A 25,795-nucleotide genomic window follows, 5' to 3' on the forward strand; every position below is an offset into this window, starting at 1 on the left:
AGAGTTGGTTGCATAATATCCTTCTAAATATTAGAATTTTTACGAACACTCTTCCAAAATTAATATTTGCATGTATACATTTATAAAACACTTATGTACCCACGTCATCTAATGACATTAAAAAATTAGCAGTTTAAAATTGAAATAACTAAAATATCTTTAATGGTAGACATGCAAAAAGAAACATTTATGAGGGTATACATGCAATTAGCAACTTTGTAAGGGTATTCATTCAATTTTACATATTTCACAAGATTTTTATGCAAAAAATTCTAATTTTATTTTTGTTTATCCCAACTTGTTTAAACACTCAAATTAGTTTAGTACATGCTCCTCAATATTTTCTATAAAAATATTGCTTGGAAAAAAAAGATAGATTCGATGACTAGATAATAAAGAGAGTTATGAAAGTTCTTTCACTAATCATAAGATTATTTTACTTTATTCTTATTCATTTATAACAACCATCGTATCTTACTTTATCAAAAACTAGCTTATAATATTTATTGTTATAGATGTATATACAAGGGCGCATCAAAATGTAGAAAAGGATTAGAATTTCTTAAAAACACACTGTAGATTGTAATGCTCGAGCTTCCTTGCTATTGCTATACTCATGGATAGAAGAACAACATTAATTATCCACGAACAAAATTAATGAAAAATTTCAGAACCCTTCAGACTTGCTAACAACTTCTGCAGCTATATGGTAGAGAGTTATCCCTTATATTGTGTATCTTGAGCCATTTTTCTTTAGAGCTTCGATTTCTTAAAAAAAGAAAAGATCTAGTATATAAGATTCATCTTGTCGCAGCAATTTTAAATCAGCTACGAACTTATACATAAATTTTTTTTCAGTCTTAAAAGATAAATATTACAAATCTCATATACTAAAAAATAAATACCGCAAATCTTTTATAATATTTTTTTAAATAATCCATAAAGCTAAAGGTAGAATCTGACCATCATCATATAAAAAAGGATATAATGAAGGAAGAAGGGAGAGAGGAATGCCTACAGTGGAGAAGAAAGTCGAGAAAACGGTTTTGATTTTAGATAGAAAAGTAAAAGAAAGGGATCGAGGGATGATGTTAGTTCCAGCGAGACTCATTAATCTGTTACCTGCTTCAGAAATAAAAAAATAATTTTATAATTTTAATTCATTTTAGTTTAAATAAATATAATTGGCTAAATGCGTCAACTGAATTATGTCAAAAATATTCATACATAAATAGTGTTTTGTAAGACCATGCACACAAATATTAATTTAAAAAAATATTCATGCAAATTTCAATATTTAGAAAGATATTTACGCAAAAATCTAAGAACTTTTTCACATATATACCCTCGTGAATATATAAAATTTCATAAATACCTCTACAAAATTACTATTTATATGTATACCCCTATAAATATTTATTTTTGCATATTTATTCATTAAGAATATTTCAGTCATTTTAATTTTAAACCGCTAGCATCTTAATAATATTAGATGGAATATCTATATTGCAAAAGAAAAGAAATAAGAAGGATATACACACAAGAAGTATTTTATAAGGATATACATATAAATAGCAATTTTGAAAAAATATTCATGCAAATTTCAATATTACGAGGATATGTATGTAAAAAATCCTAAAAACTATCTGAAATAAAACAAGGGAAGTACTCACAACAACTGACAATTAGAGCTGCAGCGAGCTGGCCGAATCAGCCGAGTATCAGTATCCATACTAACAAAATTGAGGTGTTTCCAACTATTATGCCGCACAAAAATCAGTCATTTTTCCTTCTTACCCTAAGGATGGTGGTTAGAATCGATGGGTACAATTCCCAAGCGTACAAGTTACAAAATGATGGACAAGACCAGCTCGGTTGCTTGAATAGTCTCATGAACACGTATATTGCCGATTTGATTAGATGCAATTGTTGTGCCTCTCTTTTCGCGTGATTGACCTCCCCATTCTGAGGCGCCGAGTTGTGAGCGCATCAAGCAAGACATCCAAGGCATTCTCCACTGCCTCAGCCTGTTTATCCAATCCATACACACTGAGCTCAGGACGTAGGTGCAGTTCTGAGAGAAGACCAGCAGCAGCTGCTGCTGTACAGGTATGATCCCACGATGGTTGGGGCCTGTTTTTATGGGTTTCAAAAAGGATCGATCAGAAGATAAATTGATTAAGATAGTAAGAGAACATGAATGCTGAAGAATAATTGTACGGAGTAAGAAGAATAAATGGTGCGCTCCTCACCGTAGCTTATGCATCGCGGAAGCACCCAGGGTTGATAGAGAAATACAAGGTGGATCTTCATCTTCCCATAATGATATCCATCGGTCCTGCAAACAAACCACTTAGTTTCTATAGAAATAAGTTCAATGAAGCTATGCAAGCAGTTCCTCCCATTCACACCTTCCCCCCCCCCCCCCCCCCACACACACACACAAAAATATCATAGAGTTTATGTCCATACGACAATCAACTAATAGCCCTGCTACATTCTTGTTGGTCCAGTTCTTATCAAAAGTAAGCTTTTGATTAAATGCTTGCAGACAAGCAAAATTTTTAGTAAAATTATGCGATCCACAAATTGTGACTTAAATGACCAGCTATTCGTCCATCACCCACAAGTCAGCAGGAGACACTATCCATGAGGTGGTCATAGTTGGAAAAAAAGGGCTCTTCCCATTTACTAATTCAATAATTTGTCTACTGTTGAATACACAATCGCTAAACCAGATCAGTGATTGTCATAAAAAAGATTCCTAGAAGCACCACGAGCACCAGAAGTATGTGGACATAAAATAGAATCCAATAGCAGAAGCAATAGCCTGGTATGGACAAAAATTGGCCACCCCACCCTACAAAAGAACAAAGGGGGAGAAACAGCCAAACTGGATCAGTCATAAAAAAATTGTCCATTATAACTGAAAACAAAGTTCTAGGAAGTCCACGAGCCACTTGAGGAACTAGAATGAGGAAGTCAGAGAAATGGTAGGACGGAAGTATCAAAGTGGTGATTGATCTTAATATGCTTTGTCCCCTTGTAAATAATAAAACCATTAGCAATCTTAATCACAAATACTCTTGTCATAACAAATAAGAGTTATAAATGCAACATGTCTGGTAGGAGAAAAAGCAGTGGAACCAGAAAAAAATCTCTCTGGCACTACTGGGCCTCAATAGTAGTGTCGAAATGAACTATATTTCTAACATTTCCAGACAGTATAATTTTCTAGGAAGACTCAAAAGCCAAATACTGAACCATTAATCAATAGAACCACCAGCCAGCCAATGTCAGGAGTAGCTTGAAGCTAAAGCATACAGGCAGAAGAGAAGAAAAATGAAGAAATAACACTCTTGTGGAGGTATCTAGAAATGTGAAAAATGAAGCCAAATTGAACAGAGCAAGTAGCGCTAACAACATGATCTAATCGACGCAGGTTTAGAAGGCAAGACAGGAAAGAAGCTTTAGACAATCCTCAATTAGTAATATTAAAAACACAGGTAACAATCAAGTATTCACAACTGATCTGATTAAAAGGTGTGCATCTTTGTTGCAACAAGTCCATCGACAAGACAAGCACAAGAACTACAATGCAATGAAGAGGGCCAGGGTCTTTCATCACAAAATGATGCTATGGATGACAGAGGAAGATTGTGGAGGCACGATCATTAACTATGATCATATCATCAACATGAAGCACAAACTGTAAGGTGACAAGAAGAGCATTAATAGAGAATTGAAAGAGCTCAAAACATGCTAAAAGTGCCCAGTTGAGAGCATAGATAACGCAACAGAGGGAACAAAAATTACAAGGTTAACGCAGACGAACAAGCAACGACTATATGTAGATCTCCTAAAAGAGGATACCATCAAGGAATGCATTCATCATGTCCTCCTAATACAATGGCAAATCACAATGCTTTGGCAAAAGGTTTTACCATAATCAAGGCTTCAGGTGGCAATGCCGGTTGGTGCACCAGCATATGTTACACCTGCCCGAAATAAAAAGAAATTAAAAAAAATAAATTGAAAATATTGAAAAAAAGAACTAAGCAGCGCACTGCAAACTATGTCAAGTGCTGGTACTGGCCCAGCATGCATGGTTATAAGCAAATACTGAAACTTAAGAGAATACAATTTAATTACTAGCCAATCAAATTGATCATAAGACAGCAAGTCATTTGTTCAAGGCAATGAGGAGTGAAGGACTATCTAGGTGAGATGAGAAAGGTGTTTAAGGTGATGCAATAGATGAATGGCACAAGATGCTCTCAGGAGGAAGATATAATATAGTCGAGATGCCTAAAGATGACAAGAGTAGATATGAATGATGGAGGTGTACAAACTGAACAGACCTTAATAACAAGGCAGTATCAGAAGAAGGCTAAGGTTCTCAAGATAGGCCACAAAAGCAAGAGATAGGAGTACAGGAAATATTTCTTAGAAAAATAAAACACCCTTTTACTACACATTGAACCAAGAACTGCTTCCAAGTAGCAAACATCTTTATGGAACAATGCCAAAGGCAACTATCTACAACCATGGAACAGGGAAAATATCTAGTCATAGTGAATAGTTAGATATCACTTGACAAAACTTAATTCCTATAGACAAGTAGATCCTTCAATCATAGACAGGCCAATGAATTCTAGCTGAAAATCTGGTGAGGTTGCAGTAGCTGATAATGATTTGGGTGCTAATTGCAAAGAATTCCTGGTACCAGTTTGACCCAATGGAGTGTTGATAGCTTAGTCGATCGTCACAAAAGGTCTACAAAATCTCCTGTTGAGACCAATAAGCCAAGCCCAGCTTGCATAACACAAAATTTGAGGAGCAACAATTGGTCCATTGAATGGCTGCACCCATGCAAAAGAATCCACTAACTGGTGGCAAGGTGACTAACATCAATAACAATGGGCTATGGCCCTCAAATGGATTATGCATACTACAAGAGAAAGTACATCCACATATGTACACAAGTATCACCAGCAAATTTCATAAGAACTAAAAGACTGATTTATGACTATTAAAATGAAACAATTCTGTATTTCTGTTTGTCAAAGAAGATATTCAGCCAACATCTTGGAATGCTGTTCTACAAAAATGTGGGAATTTACATTAGCTGATCCAATCCACATAGATATTCTTGAGAATCCTACATGAGTGTACAAAAAAAAAAAAAAGATCCTACATGACTAAAAGTTGTGGCTACCAAGTACAATGTTAATGATTTTAATCATAAAAAATTTCAAACTCGACAAATAGTAACTGAACTGTTCATATAGAAAACCCACAGACCAGGACAGTTGAAAATTGCAAAGGAAAATGCAGAACAAGGCACTGCTTCAGAGTTGAAAGACAATGCACAGGTGTACAGAATCTGTGCCTGGATCTGAAGCCTATTTGTCAAACAGATAGGATTGAGTTTATGGATTCATAGTTAAGCATTAACATGCTTCACAGTTGATTTCTTGTAGAGACATAATACTTCTCCAGGACTAAAACCTATTGCATCCAATAAGACTTCTGATTCAGTGTAACCACATGTTCTGTTCTCTAACACAACATTCAGCATTGTGTCCATTGTCATCCAACGACTGCATCCTCAGATTCTATGTTCATGTGATTTCATGATGCATATTTCTATATATTGGCTACTGATAAAGAATAGTACAATATGCCCATGAGCATGATCTTGGCAACATGTGGACTTCACTAAATCATCCTGAATCAAACATGCTCAGGGCCCTTCCCTAAATAAAAGGTGATTAAAGGGTCTTCCCTCTTTCAGAATCCCGAAAAGAGCAAGTTCCATGCAAATAATATGGCACACTTAAGGATATACCCGACCACTTATTGGCAAGAATGGTAAAAAAACCAAGTATGAACATTGGTCAGAGGCTGGCTAGCTAAGCATAATATTTATTTGACATATAGTGAGCTTTACTTTGAACTAATATTTTTAGAGACTTGATAGCAAAAAAACTATCCATACGGTGTCACTTAGATGCTCCATATACCATTGTCCAGTAGCTTCTCTTCATTCCAAGTAACAGTCAAACAACTCTAACATCACAAAATTTAAAGCTTTCCAACATAAGCTATGCATAATTGTTTTTACACATCTGAAAAACCTTTAAGAAAAATAATAATAAAGGTGATTTAGAAACAAAAATCTTGATCAGGATGTACCTTTAAACGTCTGTACATTGCAGCTGAATTGCTCCACGTACCATCAATCAAAACAAAGTTTAAAGGCTTTTCCTCGAGAACCTGTAAAAATGTGGTTAACAATTTATCACAGAATCAAAACAATATGGTTGAGCAGTATCCCTTATAAAGGCACAGAAAATTAACAACTCCAGGCATTCCAATGCTTGCACATAGCAAGCAAATTTCGATTAAAATGAATACCAACATGCAAGGCACATACATGGACGGTAGTCACTACAGAATATAGAGTAATGTGCAACCTTTCCTCTTCTGGAGTTTACACTTGTCCAGTTTATTAGCATACCAAAAAAATTGACTTCAGGCCTGTGACAAAATTAAGATCACTTTATCTATGTATATCTCTTGCCTAATTTTAACAGTTCACAACAAAATTAGACCTTAAAATTCTTCACTAGGTACAAGTTTATCATGATATTTTTTTTTTGTGCTGTATCATAAAAAGTTCTCTTAAAGAACAAACTGAAATCATATTCTTCAAAGCCACATGACACTTCTAATTAGAAAATAATACTTTGCCATTGTGTCATTTTTTTCCCTTGAAAAGGAATAGAATTTCAAGATTCTGAGTTTAGATGATTTGGGTTGTTAAAAATGAAAGTTTATGTATCCCAGTTCACTAGAATCCACAATTTAGATAACTTTACTAAGAGAAAAAACCCTAAACAACTGATTGGAGAATATGTGCAACTCCCCTTTCATGGGCCCACAGCAGGGGAATCAGTTAATCTGCTATGTCTCATTCTGCTTCATTTTGTTAGCAATGGCAGGAGATGAGAATATGTTGGGCAATGATTTTCCTAATCACGGATTGCCGAACCAACCCAAACTGGGCGGTTCAGCCCGTACCAAACTATAATGAAGCCGGCCTAGGATGGGTCGGTCTCTCAGGTTAGTTTGGCTCTAGTTTATAATAAAAACCCTCCTAATTGCACCTCTATTTGGTTCGACCCTGGTTTATAATAAAAACTCTCCCCGTTGCGCCTCTATTCGGCTTCGAAAGCCCTCCCGAATCTTGAGTTTCGTTCATTCACTTGCTCACGAGGGTTCCGTGCTCATCTCGCCCTCATCGGCCGCCGTTGTCACTCCCAAGTAAGTGTCACCGTCTCCTCCTCTCTCCCCCTCCCCTCCCCTCCCCTCCCTCCCTCCCTCTTGGTTAGGGTTTCTCTCTCTTCTCTCTCCTCTCTCTTCACTCTCTCTCCCTCCTCCATGGTGGCCCTCCTCCCCAGATGCCAGCACATCCCCTCTCTCTCCCCCTCCCTCCCTCTCTCTTCTTCTCTCTCCTCCCTCTCCCTCTCTCCCTCTCTCCTTTTTCTTCCTCTCTCTTTCTCCCTCTCCCCCTCCCTTTTCCTATTTTCGGCACACCCATACAGTACCAAACCAATCGCCAGCCGATACAACCTCCGATACCAGCTCAACTAACCTTGTTCCTGATTCTTTCTAGAAAGACATGATTAAGTCATATCCAATAATTTTGTTGCAATAACAATGTGTCATCTATAAATATATAGATTAACTATTCATAGCTTTTCTGGCATAAGAATATTTGTTAACATGGAGTTGCATGAAAGTAGAAGAATAGCGATGCCTATGCTCGTAAACAATTTTTACATATAAATTCACAAAATTGAACATATGATAGGACCTTCAACAAGGACAACATACGGAAAATACCACTTTTTGATCTTTCAGGCCTGTAGATGGCCCTTCAAAGAAGATATCCTGAGCTGACTTGGGAGATAAACTCTTATTGGGATAGAGAAACCACACCATGTTTTTTCCTGAAACAGAAGGAAATTTCATATTGGTCTGAGGCCATAACAGCTTTTAAAAAAGCATAAATAAACTACACAAGATTGGGAAGCAACTGCAAATGATGAACTCATAGTCATTCTAATTATCCTGATAATCGTTAGTTCATAAAGTTGCTACAATGGGCATTTGAACATGAATGTAAAATAAAATAAACTTTATCCACTTAGATACCGATAAAACTTACAAATATGGGTAACTTATAAAATGCACTAAGGAATGTAGCATTTCAAAAGGAGAAAAAAAGAAAAGAAAAAAAAAGACATGTCTAATGCATTCAGATAGGTAGGTGCATTACTGAATGAAGCTTCCACAAAGTCATATTCATTGTTAGCTTGAATTATATAAACCACTCAAGTAACAATGCTATGAGAAATATTAGGTCTATAAGTCTATTATATCAAGCCACATATTTTCATAATGGTCCTCCAACTTATAAAAGGCATTTTACCTTTTATGCAATATTGAGAACTAGATGCATAAAGGTCAGCGTGAAGAGTTCTGCATGATCTGTTAAATGCAGCTTTTCGAAGTTGAACAAAATGAAGAAAAAAATGATTTCAACTATTCACGCACTGCATCGTAAATACCGCTAAAAGATTGTATACATTAATTTTCTACACAGATTGTGTTAATAAAGAGTCTATGGACGGGAAGATCAACATGAAGAGTCAAGAGTCTATGGACTGGAAGATCAACATGAAGAGTCAGGTTGCAGATATCACCAGAATGCAACTATTTAATTGTTAAATTGCTACTAGCCATGAAACACCTAACTAGTTCAGATTTCTACCACCTTCACAACTGGTTCTTGTCCATCAGGAATTCATACATTTCAAAATTGATAGATGCAAATGCATGTGCAAACCTGAATACCTGAATGCCTGAATGCATCCCACATGATTTCTTCATGTTCATGGATGCCAAAAAGGCACAGAGTTGCAGCTTGACTTCCAAATGTTTGCCACAACAACTTTCCAGTGTTATTTTGGCGTAAAAAGTCCTGCAAGAATGAGGGCATATATAGGATGATATTCCCATAAGGAAAATGAAAGGATATATTAGAAACCAATGCAGGTAACAGGTAATAAGAGACAGACCTTTGGATGCATATAGAGCCAAAACTTTATACCACACCACAAAGAGCACGGAACAAGTTTCGAACACATGCAATCTTCCATGGGAAGCCAACACTGCAATATGATGATTAGCAAGCAATAAAGCTTCAGAACCACAAAACACCTTCTCAAACAATACAAGCAGAAGAAAAAAAATCTTACCTAAAGACAAACACATGGCCAAATTGCAAAAGATGACAAAGAAGACAGAAAAATCTTATTATATCGTGTACAAGGCATAGTTAGATATAGTTGAAGTATATGAATTGAGACAATTTATTGACTAGGCCCTTCATAACTGGCAACTGCCCTCAGTTACAGATTTAAATTAGAATTCCCTAGCTGATATTAAGTTGAGATCCAGTAATAAATAATTTGCAAATAATGAAGTGGAACCCAAAGGGGAACAAAGTTCTCTTATAGAACATAATAAAGGTACTACCTGATATTAGTTAAAAAAAAGGATTTTATTTCAATTAGTCAATAAAACTATATTCGCACATTAAGATGCAATGGATAACTTTTAGTACCTCATTAATACATATTAAAAAAAAATGACTGTCAAACTCATAAGACAGTTTTTTTAACACTACTTGCAAATACTCAGGATAATGTGATCCATATGTCCAGTTGGCTACAGAAAAAGTCCTATTAGAGAGGCTTGCCCGAGCTGCTCATGAACAGCTCGGTTCTTTCCAGCCCTGCCATCAGGGCCCAAACTGTAAGGCAATGTACTTATTAATGTCAAGCAGGAAAACATCAAAGTAAACATGGGTAAGCTAGTACATTAAATTTGTGAGGAAAGACAGACAAAAAAGTAAATTGTCAAGACCGTAACAAACTAACAATACAAATTCTGCAATGAAGAAAAAAAAATTGCATGCAACCATACCTTCTGGCAAAGGTATCCTCTACTTCCAAGCAAACGACAGGCTATTTGTCTAGCAGAAAAGAATTGGAGCTTCTTTTCAGAATCCCTAAGAGAGTTATAGAGTGCTCTATGTTTTATATCCTCCTGAACCTTGAAACTGCCCTACAAAAGCCAACACAAAAAAGAAATGCAACAATTTGTAGCTCTAAATCACACTAATTTGAACAAGTGTGTAACATCAAATTGACTGCCATTAATTAGCAGATAACAGAATGATGTCTAAGCATAACTAATACATATTGCAAAGTAATCTAGTATCCGATAAATTTCCACTTAAAGTCATAAAGGATCATTTTCTTCAAATATAACATGGAGTATGAGGTTCCGAAGGAATCATCCAATTTAAAAACAAAAGTAACCAATGTGCCGAACAGATTCAATGTAATTACAACAGATATTTAATCAAAACGTACACCACTAAATAGGTTGAAGAACCAATTTCCATTAATACAGATGTGCAGTAGGTGCCCCTATACCAATACTAAAAGAATTATATGTAAGTAGCACGAAGCAACCTAGATACCTAATAAGCAGGAACTTAAGCATCACAAAAGTTTTTGTCTATAACACATAAAACAACACCATCTACATTGATAACTGTAAACATAAACAACTGCTCACTAATGATGGCATGACTCCAAAAGCAACAGTTACCATTGCAAGAAAATGAAAAGCTAGAAGCAGCCATCTCATAATTATAATCATAACATCCAGCCTTTTCCCAACTATTTAGGGTTGGCTTTATGTATCCTCATTTACCAGAAATTCCTATCTAGGGCCACCTCTGATATTTTTCCAAGTTGCTTTACATCCTTCCTCGCAGCCTCCATCAATATTAATTTAGATCTTCCTCTACTTTTCTTCCAACCTTCAACACAAATTAAAGTACCTCTTCTTATGGGAGCCTCCTCAGATCTTCGTTGTATATGTCCATACCATCTCCATTGATTTTTTGTCATTTTATCCTTAGTTTATGCAAATCTCGCAAGTCCTTTAATATATTCATTTTTTAATCCATCCTTCCTAGTTTTACCATCCATCTTAGCATTCTCATTTCTGCCATACTTAACTTCTTTTCATGTATTCCTTTATTGCTCAGCACTTATGACCATATAACATTGCAAGTTTTACTATCGTTCTTCGTTCTATAAAATTTTTCCTTAAGTCTTCAAAGTATGTGCTTATCATAATATTCCAGATACACCTCACCACTTCATCCAAGCAGCTCTAATTCTATTATATATATCTTCATCATCTTTCCATTATTTTATATAACAAGATCCTAAATAACGAAATCGATCACTCTATGGTATCTTTTGTCCATCAATCCTAATTGACATCTTCATTTCCATTCTTATTAAATTTGCATTCCAATATCTTTGTTTTGTTTTACTAACTTTTAAGCCTTTATAAAGTTTTTCTCCATAACTGCAATTTAGTATTTAATCAATCAATACCATGTTATCCACAAATGCATAGTATGTCATAAGGGCTATCAACCTATCATCAACCCTCCACCTTTCTCATCCAGGCTTGGAAGCGGCAAAGGCAGTGTTTGGAAGCAACTTTCTTTTGAAAAAAAAAAAGAAAACACTAGATAATGGTTTTCATTTTACTCCTTAATTTTTCCTTTTTTTCCCCTTTTAATTATAAGAACTTAGATAACTTCTCCTGATCAAACCTAAAACTACTGAGAATTCTGGGCAGCATGCAGTGATCAAGCAACATGTGAACATATATCTGTCGACCAACTGGCAAACTGATGTCTACCAACCATGCAAGCACAAAGAGACAAAAAGAAAACAATTTTCTCTTTTTTTTGTTTTTTGAATGGAACGAAAAGAAGGCAATTCCAAAAGAAACTCTAATTACAATCACTTTGTTTCTGGGCAATACCAAGAACTCAAATTGCTACCATTCTATCTATTTCATACAATACCCATTAACTAAATCTCTCTTATAGGACAACATAATTCAAGAAAATGACCCCACAATAAGTCTCAGTTAATCAGGGCAAGATCAACAAATCCTCTGAATTAAATGAAAAAAGGTTCTTGAAACTTATTTATCAAAACGAATAAAATAAAATAAAATCAAATCAAATAAAAAGACATGCAATAAAGTGTCGGAAAGGAGATGGATCATGCCAGGAACTCAAACTGCTACCGGTCATCTCTATTGCGTGCAAAACCCATTAACTAATTCTCTCTGATAGAACACTAAGGCAAGAAAATATCACATCATAAGTTTCACTTAATCCCACAAGAATTTTTTTTTTAAAGGAATAACATGAAGATTGGATTTTAAAACTTGTTTAGTGAAAAGAACGCACACAAGAATAGGAACAGAGGAGATGGAGACCGCTACCAGTTCTCCTCATCTAATGCCCGTTAACTAATTCTCTCTGATAAACCGACTGTCAAGAAAACAACCCACAATATGTTTCAATTAATCCGAAAAGAAATCAGAAATAAATGGATTTTCACCTTATTTAGCGAAAAATAACAAATAAAAGATTAGGATCGGTGTTTCATACAATACCCACTCTCTGATAAAATGACTTGAATCAAGAAAATTTGACCCGTTTCCATCAATCCGAAAAAAATCAAGAGAAAGATTGGTTCTTTAAACTTACTCAGCAAAACTAACAGAACAAGGAATAGGAAAAGAGGGGAGGAGAGCGGCGTAATCACCTGGAGCTTCCCTCCAAGACCGCCGAAGCTCATGCTGCTGTTGGTCTCTTGCTCCAAGGCCCTGAAGCCCCGGATGATTTCCGCCACCATGGCGGGGACGGAGGAGGAGGTGCCCCAGCCCTGCCATTCCTCAAGGCTCACTCCCTTGGCCCACTCCGCCACAGAGGAGGACTCGCGAGCGGTGCTGGCGCGCGAGGCCACCCAAGTCTTCTTGGCGGGCATGGTGGGAGGGGAGGAAGCCAAGAAGCATCGAGTCGCCGGCACGGCGCAGGCAGGACGGACGTGGATTGGCATTGTTAAATTGAGAAATTGGAGAGAGGGGGGGTGCGTGGGGGGCATTCTTGGAATGCAATTGGGGACGGTTTGGGCCCTCGGAATTGCTTTCTTGGAATACAATGTCCATGACAAACATTTTCGTTCCTCTTATAAATATTAGCAAAAACCCTCTTTATTTTTTTTCAGCGACTCCTAAATGATTTATCATGCATAATTTGTGCTATTCTAATATATCCAGCATCCATGTTATATATATATATATATACACACATATATAAATTGTATATTTCATGTGATTGTTTGGACTGTGATAATGAAAGTTTTGAATGCGACTTTGCCATTGGAGTTCTCTTTATTTTTTTTTCATCCTATATTTTTGGACCTTTTTTAATTTCTCAGATCTTTCTTACACTTACATTGAAGTAAAATTTTAGTGCCATGTCACGACTTTTTAGTTGGGCAAGAGTTCAATTCGGTTGGAGTTATTTTTGAAAAATGCACTGCAAAGAAAGAAAGTCTCCCTTCATGAAAAGAGAATTAGGTCCCATTTAGCAGAGCTTTTGGTGAGCCACAAAGCACTTTCTAACCCTCCCAAAGTATTTTTGGATGAAATAAGAATGTTTAGTAAAAAAAACGAAAAGTTATTTTAGATTTGCTAGGAAGCTAAAACAGCTTTTTGGAAGAAGCTTGTGCTTTTAGTATGTGTGGAAAAGTTGTTTTGATTTATAATTTACCCATTAAAAAATATTATAATTATAAAAATTAATTTTCTAAAAATATTAATATATAATGATAATAATTATAATATTTTATATCTTTATTATTGTATTATACTATAAAATATAGTATTATATTACATTATATCATATTTTATGTTATAAAATATCAAATTATGTTATATTATGATGCTATTGTATACGCAAATTATATTATTATATTATAGTAATATTATATTATATTACAATAATATTATATTATATTATATATTTATGTATTAATATATATTATATTTTATTATGCTATACAAAAATATTTTTTAATTTATTTATCAAATAAATATTAAAATTTTATATATTAAAATTTTATAATATTTGAAAAATATAGTTAATAAATAATAAATAACTTTTTATAAATGCTATACTAGGCTCTATGATAGCTCTACTGAAGCTATATATTGATTAAAAAAATAAGGTACATGTGCCACGATTATACGTCCATCTTATCATAAGTGGACATGCTACCGTCCGTAGGGTGCCATTTATTTGCTGGGTTGCTGTAATAAAAAAGTCCCCACCCCTTGAAGTGGCGCGCTGCTTTGTATGAATCGAGGGCCAAAATCACATAGAAAACTCGAAATCGGACGGGATTGCAGTGCTTTGGTAATCAAAATCACGTCTTGAAGGATACGTGAAAGGAAACCGCGAGTTTCTCCCACTTCCTGTTCTCTCAACCCTCCATGTTGTTTTTGCATTCACAACATCTACCCTTTATCATCACCCAACATTTAGCCAGTTTCATTATATTGTTGAGATAGGTGACTAAGCTGGGAGGTTAGAGTTGTGTATGTTAATTTCTTCCTGAGTTACCGAGGTCCAGTCAGCGTAGAGCTGTTTTCTTCGCAGGTTCCATGGCAGAAAAGGCTTCAAACCAGAACACCCTGTTATTCTGGGCATCCATGGCAGGAGTTTTTTTTTTTTCCTTAGGGAGTGTTATAGTCTCCAGTCGTTCTATATGCCTTGGTATTCATTGGGTAGTTATGGGAGTTTAACTGTATTTTTTTTTTTGGTACATCAGCGGCTCACACACAACGAATATGAATGTGGCCAATAAAATCAAAAAATAAAATACTGTATAAGGACATTGGTACAGATCCACAGTCCGCTCAGGGGAAACCTCCAGAGTGCTGAGCCGCAAAGAAAGCAACTCACTCTGCAGCACTGTTTGCCTCTTGGTAGACGTGCGTAGCCAGGTGGGAGTCGCACTCCTCCAATAATCTGCGAATATCATGGAGCAACGGCCGATTCTCGATTGAGCACTCCTGACCCTGGATCCATTCAATTATCATGGCCGAATCCCTTCGAGGAGGTGGCAGTCCTCACCTAGTATCCACTTGCATGAGAGTTTAACCGTGATCAAAATGATATCCCACACACGTCTTCTAAGTTCTCGACGGATTCTCCTTGATTGCTGGACAGTGGGCGTGAGTTTGGCCCACTAATAATATCTTTTTTGGCCAAGTTGTCAATTGCTAGAATCTTGTTATTGCAACACAGCCAGTTGAACACCTTCGCTTTTTCAGGAATTTTTAGCTTCCATATGAAAGTTTCAAACAGCTTCCATATGAGAGTTTCAAACAGTGATGCGACTCCTCCATGCGCAAGGAAAGAATAGCGACTCCATGCGCAAGAAAACAGTGATGCGACTCCTCCATGTTAAACAGTGATCCTGTTTAGCATGCCAGCTACCAAAATGAAAAGCATTGATGAGAGCGGATTACCTTGTTTAAGGCCCTTCCAACTTTGAAACCATTTCCCAAGTTTCCCATTGTTCAGGAGGGGGGAATTTGTGGTGCAGTAGAGTTGATATCCATTTTGATCCGAAGCTCCTTACCTTCATAAGATGCAGGAGGAAATCCCATGAAATGCTGTCGAAGGATTTTTCGAAGTCAATCTTGCATAGAGTGCCTTTGGCCCTTGTTCTCTTACAGTAAGAGATAATTTCAGAGGCCGTTATGTAGCTTTCTACTATAGATCTGTTCTTTGTAAGGGTAGACTATGAAGAGGAGACTAGAGCGTTGATTACCGTGCTCAGTCGAAGAGAGAGGGCTTTAGATATGATTTTAACAATGCCATTCTCCAAGTTTATAGGTCTATCGTCTCGAACTACTGAACTGTTTGATTTTTTGGGGATAAGAGTGATCAAAGTGTAGCTTAACCTGAAAATGTCAGTTTCAGAGTTTTGTAAGGCTATGAAAACTCGGATTATTTCATTCTTAATGGTGTCCTGGTATCGTTGATAGAAGAGGATGGGAACTCCTCTGGTTCGGTTGACTTGTTCTTAGCAAGGCAAAAACAAAGGCTATAAAGTCGACGTCAACGTCGCACTTAGGAGCTTGGTCTCGGAGCATTTGGATCTGTCGCTCTAACTCTTCAAATTTTTGTGTTGAACCTGAGTGGGGGTATCGTAGCCTGTGGTCGACGAAGCCTCTCCGGCTCTTGGTCGATACTACAGGCGGTCCGACATGGGGCAAACCCCGCCTCCGAAAGTCGCTCCCGCGATCGGGACATCAGGCTTCGGTGCCGGCTCTTAGGGTGGCAGCAGCGCGGTGAGCTCTCTGGGCTTGGAGACCGAGCTTGATAGGAGCTTCGACGATGGCGGGGCTCCCTTTCGTCCATCATGCGTTGCCTTGCAGGAGAACAACGCCGCGGGTGGCGTCTCGTGGACTCACACCCGCGAAGAGAGGGTGCAGATTGGACCTCGCCTCACTGCAGGCCTTGGACGGCCGCGATCAGTGTCTGGACCTACTGAAGAAACAGATCAAATTGCTCTGGCTGGACCTAAGGGGCCTGGTCTGCTGGTGCAGGTGCTGCAAGAGGTGGATTTTGAAGGGAGCGGCCGGGTGGTGATACCCAGCTGCTCAATGCATTCGGAGCTCCATGACTCCTTAGCCTTATGATCACGGCTCATGCCCTTCCTCTAGCGCTAAATGTTGTGGTTCAAATTTGGCCCGAGGGTGACCACGCCGGAGGAGTCGAGGGAGTTGCTGGAGAGTAGAGGAAGAGGATGAGAGCCACCTCCCGCGATTGACGGTGTACCTGCACAAAGCCTCACCGGTGTTTTCAGTAAGGGCCCTCTAACGATCAAGTTAGGGTGGTGCTCAGTTAGTTAAGCCAAAAGTCCCTTAGGCATTACCTGATGGGGCTATTTCTAGTCCTTGTGGAGATGTCCAGGTAGCGGTGGTATGGCCCGTCCTCATCATGAGAGGATGGCGTGCAGCTATAATTTGCCGGTGGCATGCAGTGTAGTCCGTTCTTGGCGACGATAAAGCGTTGATAGTCGTAGTAGGGTATGATTGGGGTAACATGGCGCTGTCCTTGACTGTCGTAGGCCAGCAAGTAAAGCATGGCGTGGTGGCGTCGCAATATACGGCCATGTAGGAGGGCATGGGCGCGTACATGGGTGCGGTCGTTGGTTAGGCCGAGCTCGTCGAAAGGTCGCATCATGCATTTAGCAAAGTCGGCTTATCGAGTGCTGAGGCTAGCCTAACATTCCGAATTTTGAGGTGTGCTCGGCAGAACGCCCCGAGCTCAAACGTCGAGGCGTTTTATTATAGAGGGTGCCTCGAGCTCAGCTGGGGCGCGTCGGCGAATAAGAAAGGCGCCCCGAGCTTGGTCGGACAAGTCGGCGATCGTATAGGGCGCCCCGAGCTTAGTCGGGACGAGTCAGTGAACGTAAAAGGCGCCCCGAGCTTGGTCGGAGCGAGTCGGCGAATATCCCTGAGGTCGAAAGAGTTTTCGGCGGAGTCCGAAGTGAGGCTAGTTCTGAGCCGGACCGAGTTTCCGTCTGATTGGCGTTAGTTTCTCTTAGACCGAAATTGGGTGGCCCTTTTGTTATGGGCAGGATGATCTATTTCGTCCCCATTAGTATGTTTTGAGAATGACAAGTAATGACCTAATTTCTATTTTTTAAAATTAATTAATTATTATTTTTTAAAAAATAAAAGTAAAAAAAAATTACTTCTAGTGAATTTTTATCCTCTTCTCTCAACCCCTCAGTTTTATCACCCCAACCCAGCTACACCGTCTTTCCAAGCATCTTTTCATCTACTAAGCTATTTCTCGTCCTCGGCCGCATCACAGGCTCCATCCCCATTTTTTTCTCTCTCAACCACCTCATCACCCAACATTTAGCTCTCATCCTCAGCCACAGCTTTATCTCCCCTTCCTCTCTCGCGTTGTCGGCCATATGCCCATATTGCCACTTTTATTGAAAAAAAAAATAAATCAAACATACTTTTTATTATCAAAATTTTAAAAATATTATTTTTATTTTGATATTTTTTTAGAAAATAACAATGTAAAATGCAGCCTAAACATATGTTTGTCAAGGGTCACCAAGTTAAATCAACTTGTAATTTCTTTTTTTTTTTTAAAGTAAAACCAAAGCTTATCTCGACGCTAGAGATATTGTTACATCCATTTATCTAAACTTGCACCAATTCTTCGAGTGCGGGCAGATGAGATGACGAATGCCAGCTGTTATTATACATCTGTTCCCGTCGCCACATGCATGAACACCAACCTCGCAGGTGATAACGGGTGCAAGGGAGGCCATCCCGCATTCGTTTTCCCATTTTATCTCCCAAAAAAAAAAACACAAAATAAAAATCAAATAAGAAAACTTACCGACCGGCTTGGAAACCGGCTAGAAGATTCCCTCACCCTTTCCCACCTCTCTCCTGCATACCCGCTCCCACCGCCCCCCCCCCCCCCCCCCCCCCCTCCCTCTCTCTCCAAATCCTCCGCTCGAATGGCGGCGATCTCCCTTCCGCCGCCCTCGAGCGCCGCCGCCTCCTCCCTCGGCCGTGCCCGCCCCTTCCCTTCCCGCCTCGCCCTGCCCCTCCTCATCTTTGGGCCCCGCCGCCTCCAGCTCCGCCTCGCCGTCTCGTCTCGCCTCTACTCCTCTAAGCCCTCCTCCGGCGCCAACGGATCCCTCGATAACCCCTCCTCCTCCGACGGTGGCGATGAGCTCCACCACGCCCTCCCCCTGCCGCCGCGCTTCGGGAAGGGTGCGCCGGTTTTCGTCGCACTCCCCGTCGACGCCGTCGGGGCGACGGGGCGGATGGCCCGGCGGAAGACGATGGGAGCGTCGTTCATGGCCCTCGCGGCCGCCGGCGTGGAGGGGATAGCGGTGGAGTGCTGGTGGGGAATCGTGGAGAGGGAGGCCCCCGGGGTGTACGATTGGGGCGGGTACCTGGAATTGGTGTCCCTGGCGCGCCGTTACGGCCTCAAGGTGCGGGCGATCATGGCATTCCACCAGTGCGGGACGGGCCCCGGTGATCCTAGCTGGTTTGTTCCATGGGATCTTTTAGCTAAATAAATTCTGGATCTAACCTTCCTTGCATTTTTTTACACCCCCCGGCCCCGCTTTCTAAATTTTTGTCCGAGAATCGAAATCTCGTGTAGTATCTCTGTAATTGGAAATGGGTATGCTTAGGACGATTATATTTATTTTCTAGTGATGTTGATTTGTTATCTACTCTGTTTATCGTAAACTAGTATTAGATACATGTGCATATGATGCTGTAAATTTAATGTATGAGCTCGTAATGATTATATAAAAGAAATTGCAGGTATCTTGATGATAATATTACTCATGGTTAGTTTGGAACACAATACTTGAACCATACAACTATCGACCAAATTCTTTGAAAAGCATGCTTGTGAACATCTTCTCTCCTCACTCCCCTCTGAAAGCTCAGGCATAGAGGTCGTATTTTATAAATTGTCTGCATTATGCATGCTTTGTTGTATTAGTAGAAAAAAGGAAAGAAACGGGAAAAATGACATGCTGGAAGGATTTCGATAGGCTGAGTTTTGTTTCATAGCTACTACAGAAAGATATCACAAATCTACATAAATGCATGTTCAGATTTGCAAATCCTTGTCTCATCTAAATGATTAAAAGATTAAAAGGAAGAATCAAGCTACATAAAGATATATAAATGCATGCTCAGATTTACACGTCCTTATCTAAATGGTTGCAAAGGATCAAAAGGAAGGATCAAGCTAAAACAGCTTTTTTGGACAAACTTGTATAAACATAAACATAAACAACATGTTGGATGATATGGGTGCAGTGGATTTAGGGTTTTGCTGCATTATCAATTACCATTCAAGTCTGAGTCTTAAAAGTGCAAGTGCCTTTTCTCACTAGTTTTGTCCAAGCCTTCTTTCATTTCCTTTTTCTGCTTACCATAAATATAAATTGGGCCGGCCATCCTATCATTTCTGAATTGCATTTCTTACATGCCCATTTCGGGCAATTTACTCTGTTACTAGTGTCATCCAACTACTTTTGATGGGAAGGAGCTTGGATAAGATGATAATAGTGTACCTAATCCTAATTTCTCTTAGAGCACTCAATCTATTTCTGCTTTTTGTAACTATGAATCCATCACTTTGGTTTTGACTTTGAGTGGATATAACCATCTATGGGGTCCCATGTCTTTTCTACTTTGTATATAAATACTCTCAAGCACACCCTCTATGCATATGCATATATTGTTCTTTCTTTAAAAGAGAGAAAAGGACATGTGCATAGGCTAAAAGTGGGAGATGTATTTATCAAGCAGTATAAAAAATCAAAATCTTTAATCATATAAGGGATTATAGTTAAGTAAAATTGCAAGAAAATGAGAAAGAAAACATGACACATTCTTTGCTTGTATAAAACAATGGAAGCATCATAATCTATTTCATATCTATTCTAGTTTCCATATTTTTATTTATCTAGTAATATATTCAGGTGACTGATGTCTTTTCTTCATGGAATAAAAAACAAGAAGAGGTAAAGTTACCTTATGCAGTGGATGGTGTTTTAATTGGCGGTCCACTCGCCATATCCAAGAATCCAAAAACTAGAGTGACTTTGGGTTCATCTGTGGAGGGATGAGCGGGCAAGGGCGAAGCCAGAATTGATTCCTAGGAGGCGGAAGTTAGTTAGGAGATATATTAAGCACATGTCCCAACATGTATTGAGAAAAAACTGTGATATTGTTATAATAGTGAACAAAAATTTAAAATTTAATGTCATTATATTTTCCATTTCCTCTCCATTTTTATAATACCATTTTCCATCAAAATGCTCTTTTGTTCTATGATATTTGGTTATAGAATTGGAAATCCTAAATATGCAAGAAAACACATGATAAAAAGAATATGCATTGAAGATACTATTCAATTGACAATAAAGAAAATATATATTATATTTTAAATGTACATGCTCAAGCTATGCGCATTACTTTCTTTAAAAATGATATTGTTGGAGATGCCTATAGCTTTTTCTTATGAAATCTTGGAGTGGACAAAGCTAGAAGTGAGTTTAAGTAGGTAGATGATCCATCATGGGTGATCCAAGAGTATGATATAAACAGAGAGCATTTAAAACAAAATGAAGCTGAAGAAAGAGACAAATGTTCAAATTCAATACTAGGTCGAGAGGCATGAGATGGTAAGGTTCCATTTTGACCTGGGTTTCATAGGTTTGAAACATGGAAATATCTTCTCTGCATGCAAAAGTAAGGTTGTATTTATTTGACCTCCCTCGGACCTCACAATGGCGAGATCCTCATGTACTGGGATGCCTTTTCTTTTCATAGATATAGAATAGGGAAAAAAGACTTCCAAGATTCATAGGCTCCTCTCATGCAAGGTATATGGAGAGAGATTGTTTTTTCTTTTTTGATTGTGGTATCTCAGCCCCCCATAATTATCTCACATCCTCCATAACTAGAGTTGTAATGGACGTCTATGAATGGAAACAATTCAAGTTGCCATGATTACAATATGGGAGGGTGGTTAGATAGGTCTCCTATCAATCACAACTTCCTACATTGAAAGAGACGCAGCTTACTATAGGGTAATAAGGTAAATAGTCATAAAATGTGCATTGAGCATATTAACATGTTTCTCTTATTTATGTATGGGAGAGATAATAGTTCGAAAATTTCTTCAAGAATCTGCGGCAAAAAAAAAAAAAGAGTGGTACTATCAGTAAGAGTAGAATATGGGATATACTAATAGCACATAATCAATGCAGTGAACCTAGAGAGCACTCTCAGGGACTAACTAACTGATCGAGAAAAAAGAATGCATTTACATTTTCATTTCTTCATCTTTTATAATCCCCCTCCTCCTTGAGTACATATAAGAAGACATGCACATAAATTAACATAGGCACTTATTTCACTGTTCTAAAAGAACCAGTATTCACAGCCCAGTGTTTTTTTCTTGCATAATGTAAAATGTCCAGATGGCTTGTATGTCTCTATTTCAAAAAAATTTCTAAAATAGGATTCTTACCATAAAACATGTCATGAGGGATTTTGCAAAATTAAATGTTGATCTTGTTTTCCTACTTAAAATATAACCTTTATCTCTCTTTCACATTACCATACAAGTACAGCCACTTATTCGCTATCTTCATAGGCTCGTTAGCATATTTTTTTAAAAGAATGTCCTCGTTTGTGCCAAGAAATACCATAGTATCATGCATAAAATGTGTAGACATCCATGCCAAACTTATGATATTTATGCACGGCACCTCGATTTTTTTTTGCCGCATTAAAGGATACCTCTTCCACAATGGGTGCTCGAGGAAATGGATAAAGAGCCAAATTTGGCTTACTCTGACAAGTTTGGAAGGAGGAGTAAGGAGTACATCTCGTTGGGATGCGATGTCCTTCCTGTTCTCAAGGGACGATCTCCTATCCAAGCTTATTCAGATTTTATGAGGAGCTTCAGAGATACTTTTAGGGAATTCCTTGGAGTTATAGTAACAGTAAGATTCTTTTCCTTGAGTATGTGCACTTGTGTCCATTTTTGGTGACATATTATCACTTTAAGTTGCCTTTCTGCTTTTTGCAGGAAATTCAGGTAGGTATGGGTCCTGCAGGTGAACTAAGGTATCCTTCTTGTCCCACTGAGAAACTTATGCGACCAGGCGCTGCACCTGAGCTTGGAGAATTTCAGTGTTATGATAAGGTTGATTAGCAGATCCAGTTGGTCTAAAGCTTGTGCTTCATTTTGCTATTTACATGCACCAGACTACATTCTTTCTTTTACCCCTTAGATTATGGGTCTCTGATCTAGTTTTTAATTTCTTCCTTGACAGTATATGCTAGCCTCGCTGAATGCTTGTGCACGAAATGTTGGGATGTGCGGGTGGGGAAATGGTGGTGCACTTGGTGCTAGTAATTTGTTGCAGAACTTAGAAGATACAGCTTTCTTTAGGAGTGATGGTTCTTGGAACACACCCTTTGGGCAATTTTTTCTTGAATGGTACTCTGGAATGCTTCTTCTTCATGGAGAAAGGTTATGCACGGTGACAAATGGAATTTTCGGGGGTACTGGTGCGAAGATCTCTGGAAAAGTTGCAGGAATACACTGGCACTATGGTACAAGCTCACATCCATCCGAACTGACTGCTGGTTATTACAATACCTTTATTAGAGATGGCTACCTTCCAATTGCCCGCATGTTTGGTAGGTATAGAATGACTTTGTGTTGTACATGTTTTGATATGCGAGATTCAGAGGAACGAAGCACCCCAAAGAGCAGTCCAGAAGGATTTCTCAGACAGCTTGTATATGCTGCTAGAATGTGTAACCTACCACTTCTGGGTGAAAATTCTGTGACTAGGTTGGATGATACCTCACTCAATCAGGTCAAAAAAAGCGCCAGGCTTTATTCTAGTGGTGCTTACGAGGCTTCCTTATCTTTTAACTATGTTAGAATGAACAGAAACTTATTTGACTCTCATAACTGGAATCGCTTTACTAAGTTTGTGAGGAAGATGTCAGATTTTCGAACATTTCGGGCCAAACTAGATATCAGAGGTGGTGAATCATGTCTAATATCAGGAGCTGAGGAAGTTGGACGTGCTTTGGCATATCACTGAAAAGCTTCTCGCTCTTTGTGCATCATGCCCTGTTTTATTTTTTACCGGTGTTGAGCACATTCATAATGCCGTTAGATGCAGAGAATTTAAGCAGCAGGTGGCCTTTTTTAGTTGCCAAAAGAAAAGGTTGTCTATGATTTGTTACATAGGCTTCCGGCTGTCTCATGTATATACCCATTTGATCCATTTTAGAGGTTGCTGTATTTTTGTTTAATCCTTGTTTCTAACTGTATCCTGAATTGGGTATTCAAATTGATGAATAATCTTTCCACGTGAAACTTCTTTGAATCGTATCACTATCTTCTCAAAATATTTTTCGTTATTGTGCTGAGTTATCTAGTGCATTGTACTTGTTAAAAAGGTGGTCTAGTTAAATCTTCTGCTTAATCATGAAGCAGATAGACTGATGATTATGTTCATGGTTACAGTTTCAATTGACTTGAAAAATTATATGCTCTATTTCTGATGGCATTTCTTAGAATTACAGCAAGTTTAGTGTGGACATCAGCACTAGTTATCATCAGTTGTTTGTATATTTATGACACTATTAAAAGAAAAGGCAAGAAACGTTTTGAACTGTAATGTATTTATTTTCTCTATTCTGCATCAAGATGTGAAGTTTTCAGTATGCTTCTGATAGCAGAACATGCATGTCCTTCCATGGGCCCAAACGTGGTTTCATTGGAATTTCATTCTGGCCAGTTAAATCTGCTGGCTATACAGAGTCCAGTTAGCTGGAAGAGATGCAGGTTTTGCAAATGCTTATGGGTAAAGCTAGTTCTCTGCTTGTGTGTGGACATGCTTTTTCACTCTTGATCCGAGTGCAGGCCATGAAACTCATGCATGCATGATGCATTTGCATATGTACGTGTACTTGCATGTGAATAAATAAAAAATTCAAGCTTGCATGCCAATGTAAACCATTCGTCTGATCGTAGTCCTTTACTCTTTTAACTAAAAAATATTAAAACCTATTAAACATTACAATCTGAATATCTGCTTCTATTTTGGTTTTGGATCTAAATTGGCAGCCAGCTTAATTCCTTGGGCCCATCCCTTAAGCATGACCTGAAGAGGGGGAGCCCCGGAAGAAATCCTTCACAGAGTGACTCCACGGTCCCTGCTCTGCAGTCTATGCATGTATCATCATCAAAGGCCAAGGCCCCAAGGCACACAAGTCAACTCTTATCATTCCAATCCTTGCAGCCTTATTGTGCACAGAATGATATAGATTTTGATATATATTGCCCTTTTTTTAATGAGTTCTCCTGTTTTTTGTTTTTTCTTTTGGGGGATGAAGCAGGGAGAGATGGTCATGTAGATGCTCGTGAGTGCACTGGGTTGACCATCAGGGTTTACCCGTCTTATTATATACTACTCTACTACCAAAATTGGCACGAGTATACTTACTTTTATGTTAGGTTTGGTTAGCGAGTGGAATCGGAAAGGGTTGAAATAGGGATCGGAATAGTCATATTCCTCGGTAAATTTAGTTCGTGATTAGAATTGGAATTAGAATGCTAGAGGAGATTAGGGTTTGGGTTTGGGTTTGGAGTATTGGGGCATTTCTATTTCTTCAAGAATCGGTATGGAAATGACACTCCACCAACCTAACAGCTAGAATATAAGTCGCTCCTTCTCATTCCTATTCTAAAGTCCAACTCTCTCCAACCAAACATGCATTTAGTATTATCAAGATTTTTTATAAAATCCAAGAGAATGTTGAACTTATCGATGTCATGAAATGCTATAGCAGCCATTGCCCATATTATAGCAGTAACAACAATATCAAATAACTTGTCGAACCAATATTTGAATAGCAAAACTTCTTTATTGGCTTGAAAAGTAACTTTTCGCTAGCTCATCCTTTTTGATGCATATATTGAAATCGACGATATCCTTCAATACTCCTTGGCATTGACTTCATGATCATTATATCAAGATTTCGAGCATCCAGCTTATCCCAACAAATGTCAAGTTGCCAGTTGTAATCATTGCTTAATAAAGCATCGATTATTACCTACAAACTATGAAATCAGCAATAAAAA

General features: G+C 38.3%; 2 protein-coding genes across 5 annotated transcripts; one reads left to right on the plus strand and one right to left on the minus strand.

The window, feature by feature from the left end:
• Positions 1-1,584: 1,584 nt before the first annotated feature.
• LOC103702481 lies at positions 1,585-13,173 on the minus strand. 4 transcript variants are annotated; one of them, XM_008784927.4, is made up of 8 exons: positions 12,792-13,173; positions 10,060-10,200; positions 9,150-9,242; positions 8,926-9,052; positions 7,912-8,018; positions 6,199-6,279; positions 2,253-2,338; positions 1,585-2,133 (listed from the first exon to the last, which is right to left on the minus strand). In XM_008784927.4, the coding sequence occupies exons 1-8, from the start codon at positions 13,128-13,130 to the stop codon at positions 1,917-1,919; spliced, it is 1,191 nt and encodes a 396-aa protein (XP_008783149.2). In that variant the 5' UTR covers positions 13,131-13,173; the 3' UTR covers positions 1,585-1,916. The 4 variants fall into 4 exon arrangements, with proteins under 4 accessions (XP_008783149.2, XP_008783148.2, XP_038984964.1 ...); XM_008784926.4 differs by having other exon boundaries at positions 7,903-8,018; XM_039129036.1 differs by lacking the exons at positions 1,585-2,133; positions 2,253-2,338 and adding an exon at positions 2,432-3,998 and having other exon boundaries at positions 7,903-8,018.
• Positions 13,174-18,544: 5,371 nt separating this feature from the next.
• On the plus strand, positions 18,545-24,057 carry LOC103702482 (beta-amylase 1, chloroplastic-like). The gene is made up of 4 exons (XM_008784928.4): positions 18,545-19,135; positions 22,418-22,628; positions 22,715-22,831; positions 22,962-24,057. The coding sequence occupies exons 1-4, from the start codon at positions 18,597-18,599 to the stop codon at positions 23,745-23,747; spliced, it is 1,653 nt and encodes a 550-aa protein (XP_008783150.2). The 5' UTR covers positions 18,545-18,596; the 3' UTR covers positions 23,748-24,057.
• Positions 24,058-25,795: the final 1,738 nt, after the last annotated feature.

This window comes from Phoenix dactylifera, chromosome 8, assembly GCF_009389715.1.
Source record: "Phoenix dactylifera cultivar Barhee BC4 chromosome 8, palm_55x_up_171113_PBpolish2nd_filt_p, whole genome shotgun sequence".
Classification (NCBI taxonomy): domain Eukaryota; kingdom Viridiplantae; phylum Streptophyta; class Magnoliopsida; order Arecales; family Arecaceae; genus Phoenix; species Phoenix dactylifera.

Coding starts and splice junctions, on each gene's coding strand:
- LOC103702481 (XM_008784926.4), bottom strand. CDS start 13,130: ATGCCCCCCACGCACCCCCCCTCTCTCCAATTTCTCAATTTAACAATG. Junction 9,243..10,059: donor GAGGATACCTTTGCCAGAAG/GTATGGTTGCAT, acceptor ATCATATTGCAG/TGTTGGCTTCCCATGGAAGA. Junction 2,339..6,198: donor CAATGTACAGACGTTTAAAG/GTACATCCTGAT, acceptor GTTTGTTTGCAG/GACCGATGGATATCATTATG.
- LOC103702482 (XM_008784928.4), top strand. CDS start 18,597: ATGGCGGCGATCTCCCTTCCGCCGCCCTCGAGCGCCGCCGCCTCCTCC. Junction 22,629..22,714: donor TCCTTGGAGTTATAGTAACA/GTAAGATTCTTT, acceptor TGCTTTTTGCAG/GAAATTCAGGTAGGTATGGG. Junction 22,832..22,961: donor AATTTCAGTGTTATGATAAG/GTTGATTAGCAG, acceptor CTTCCTTGACAG/TATATGCTAGCCTCGCTGAA.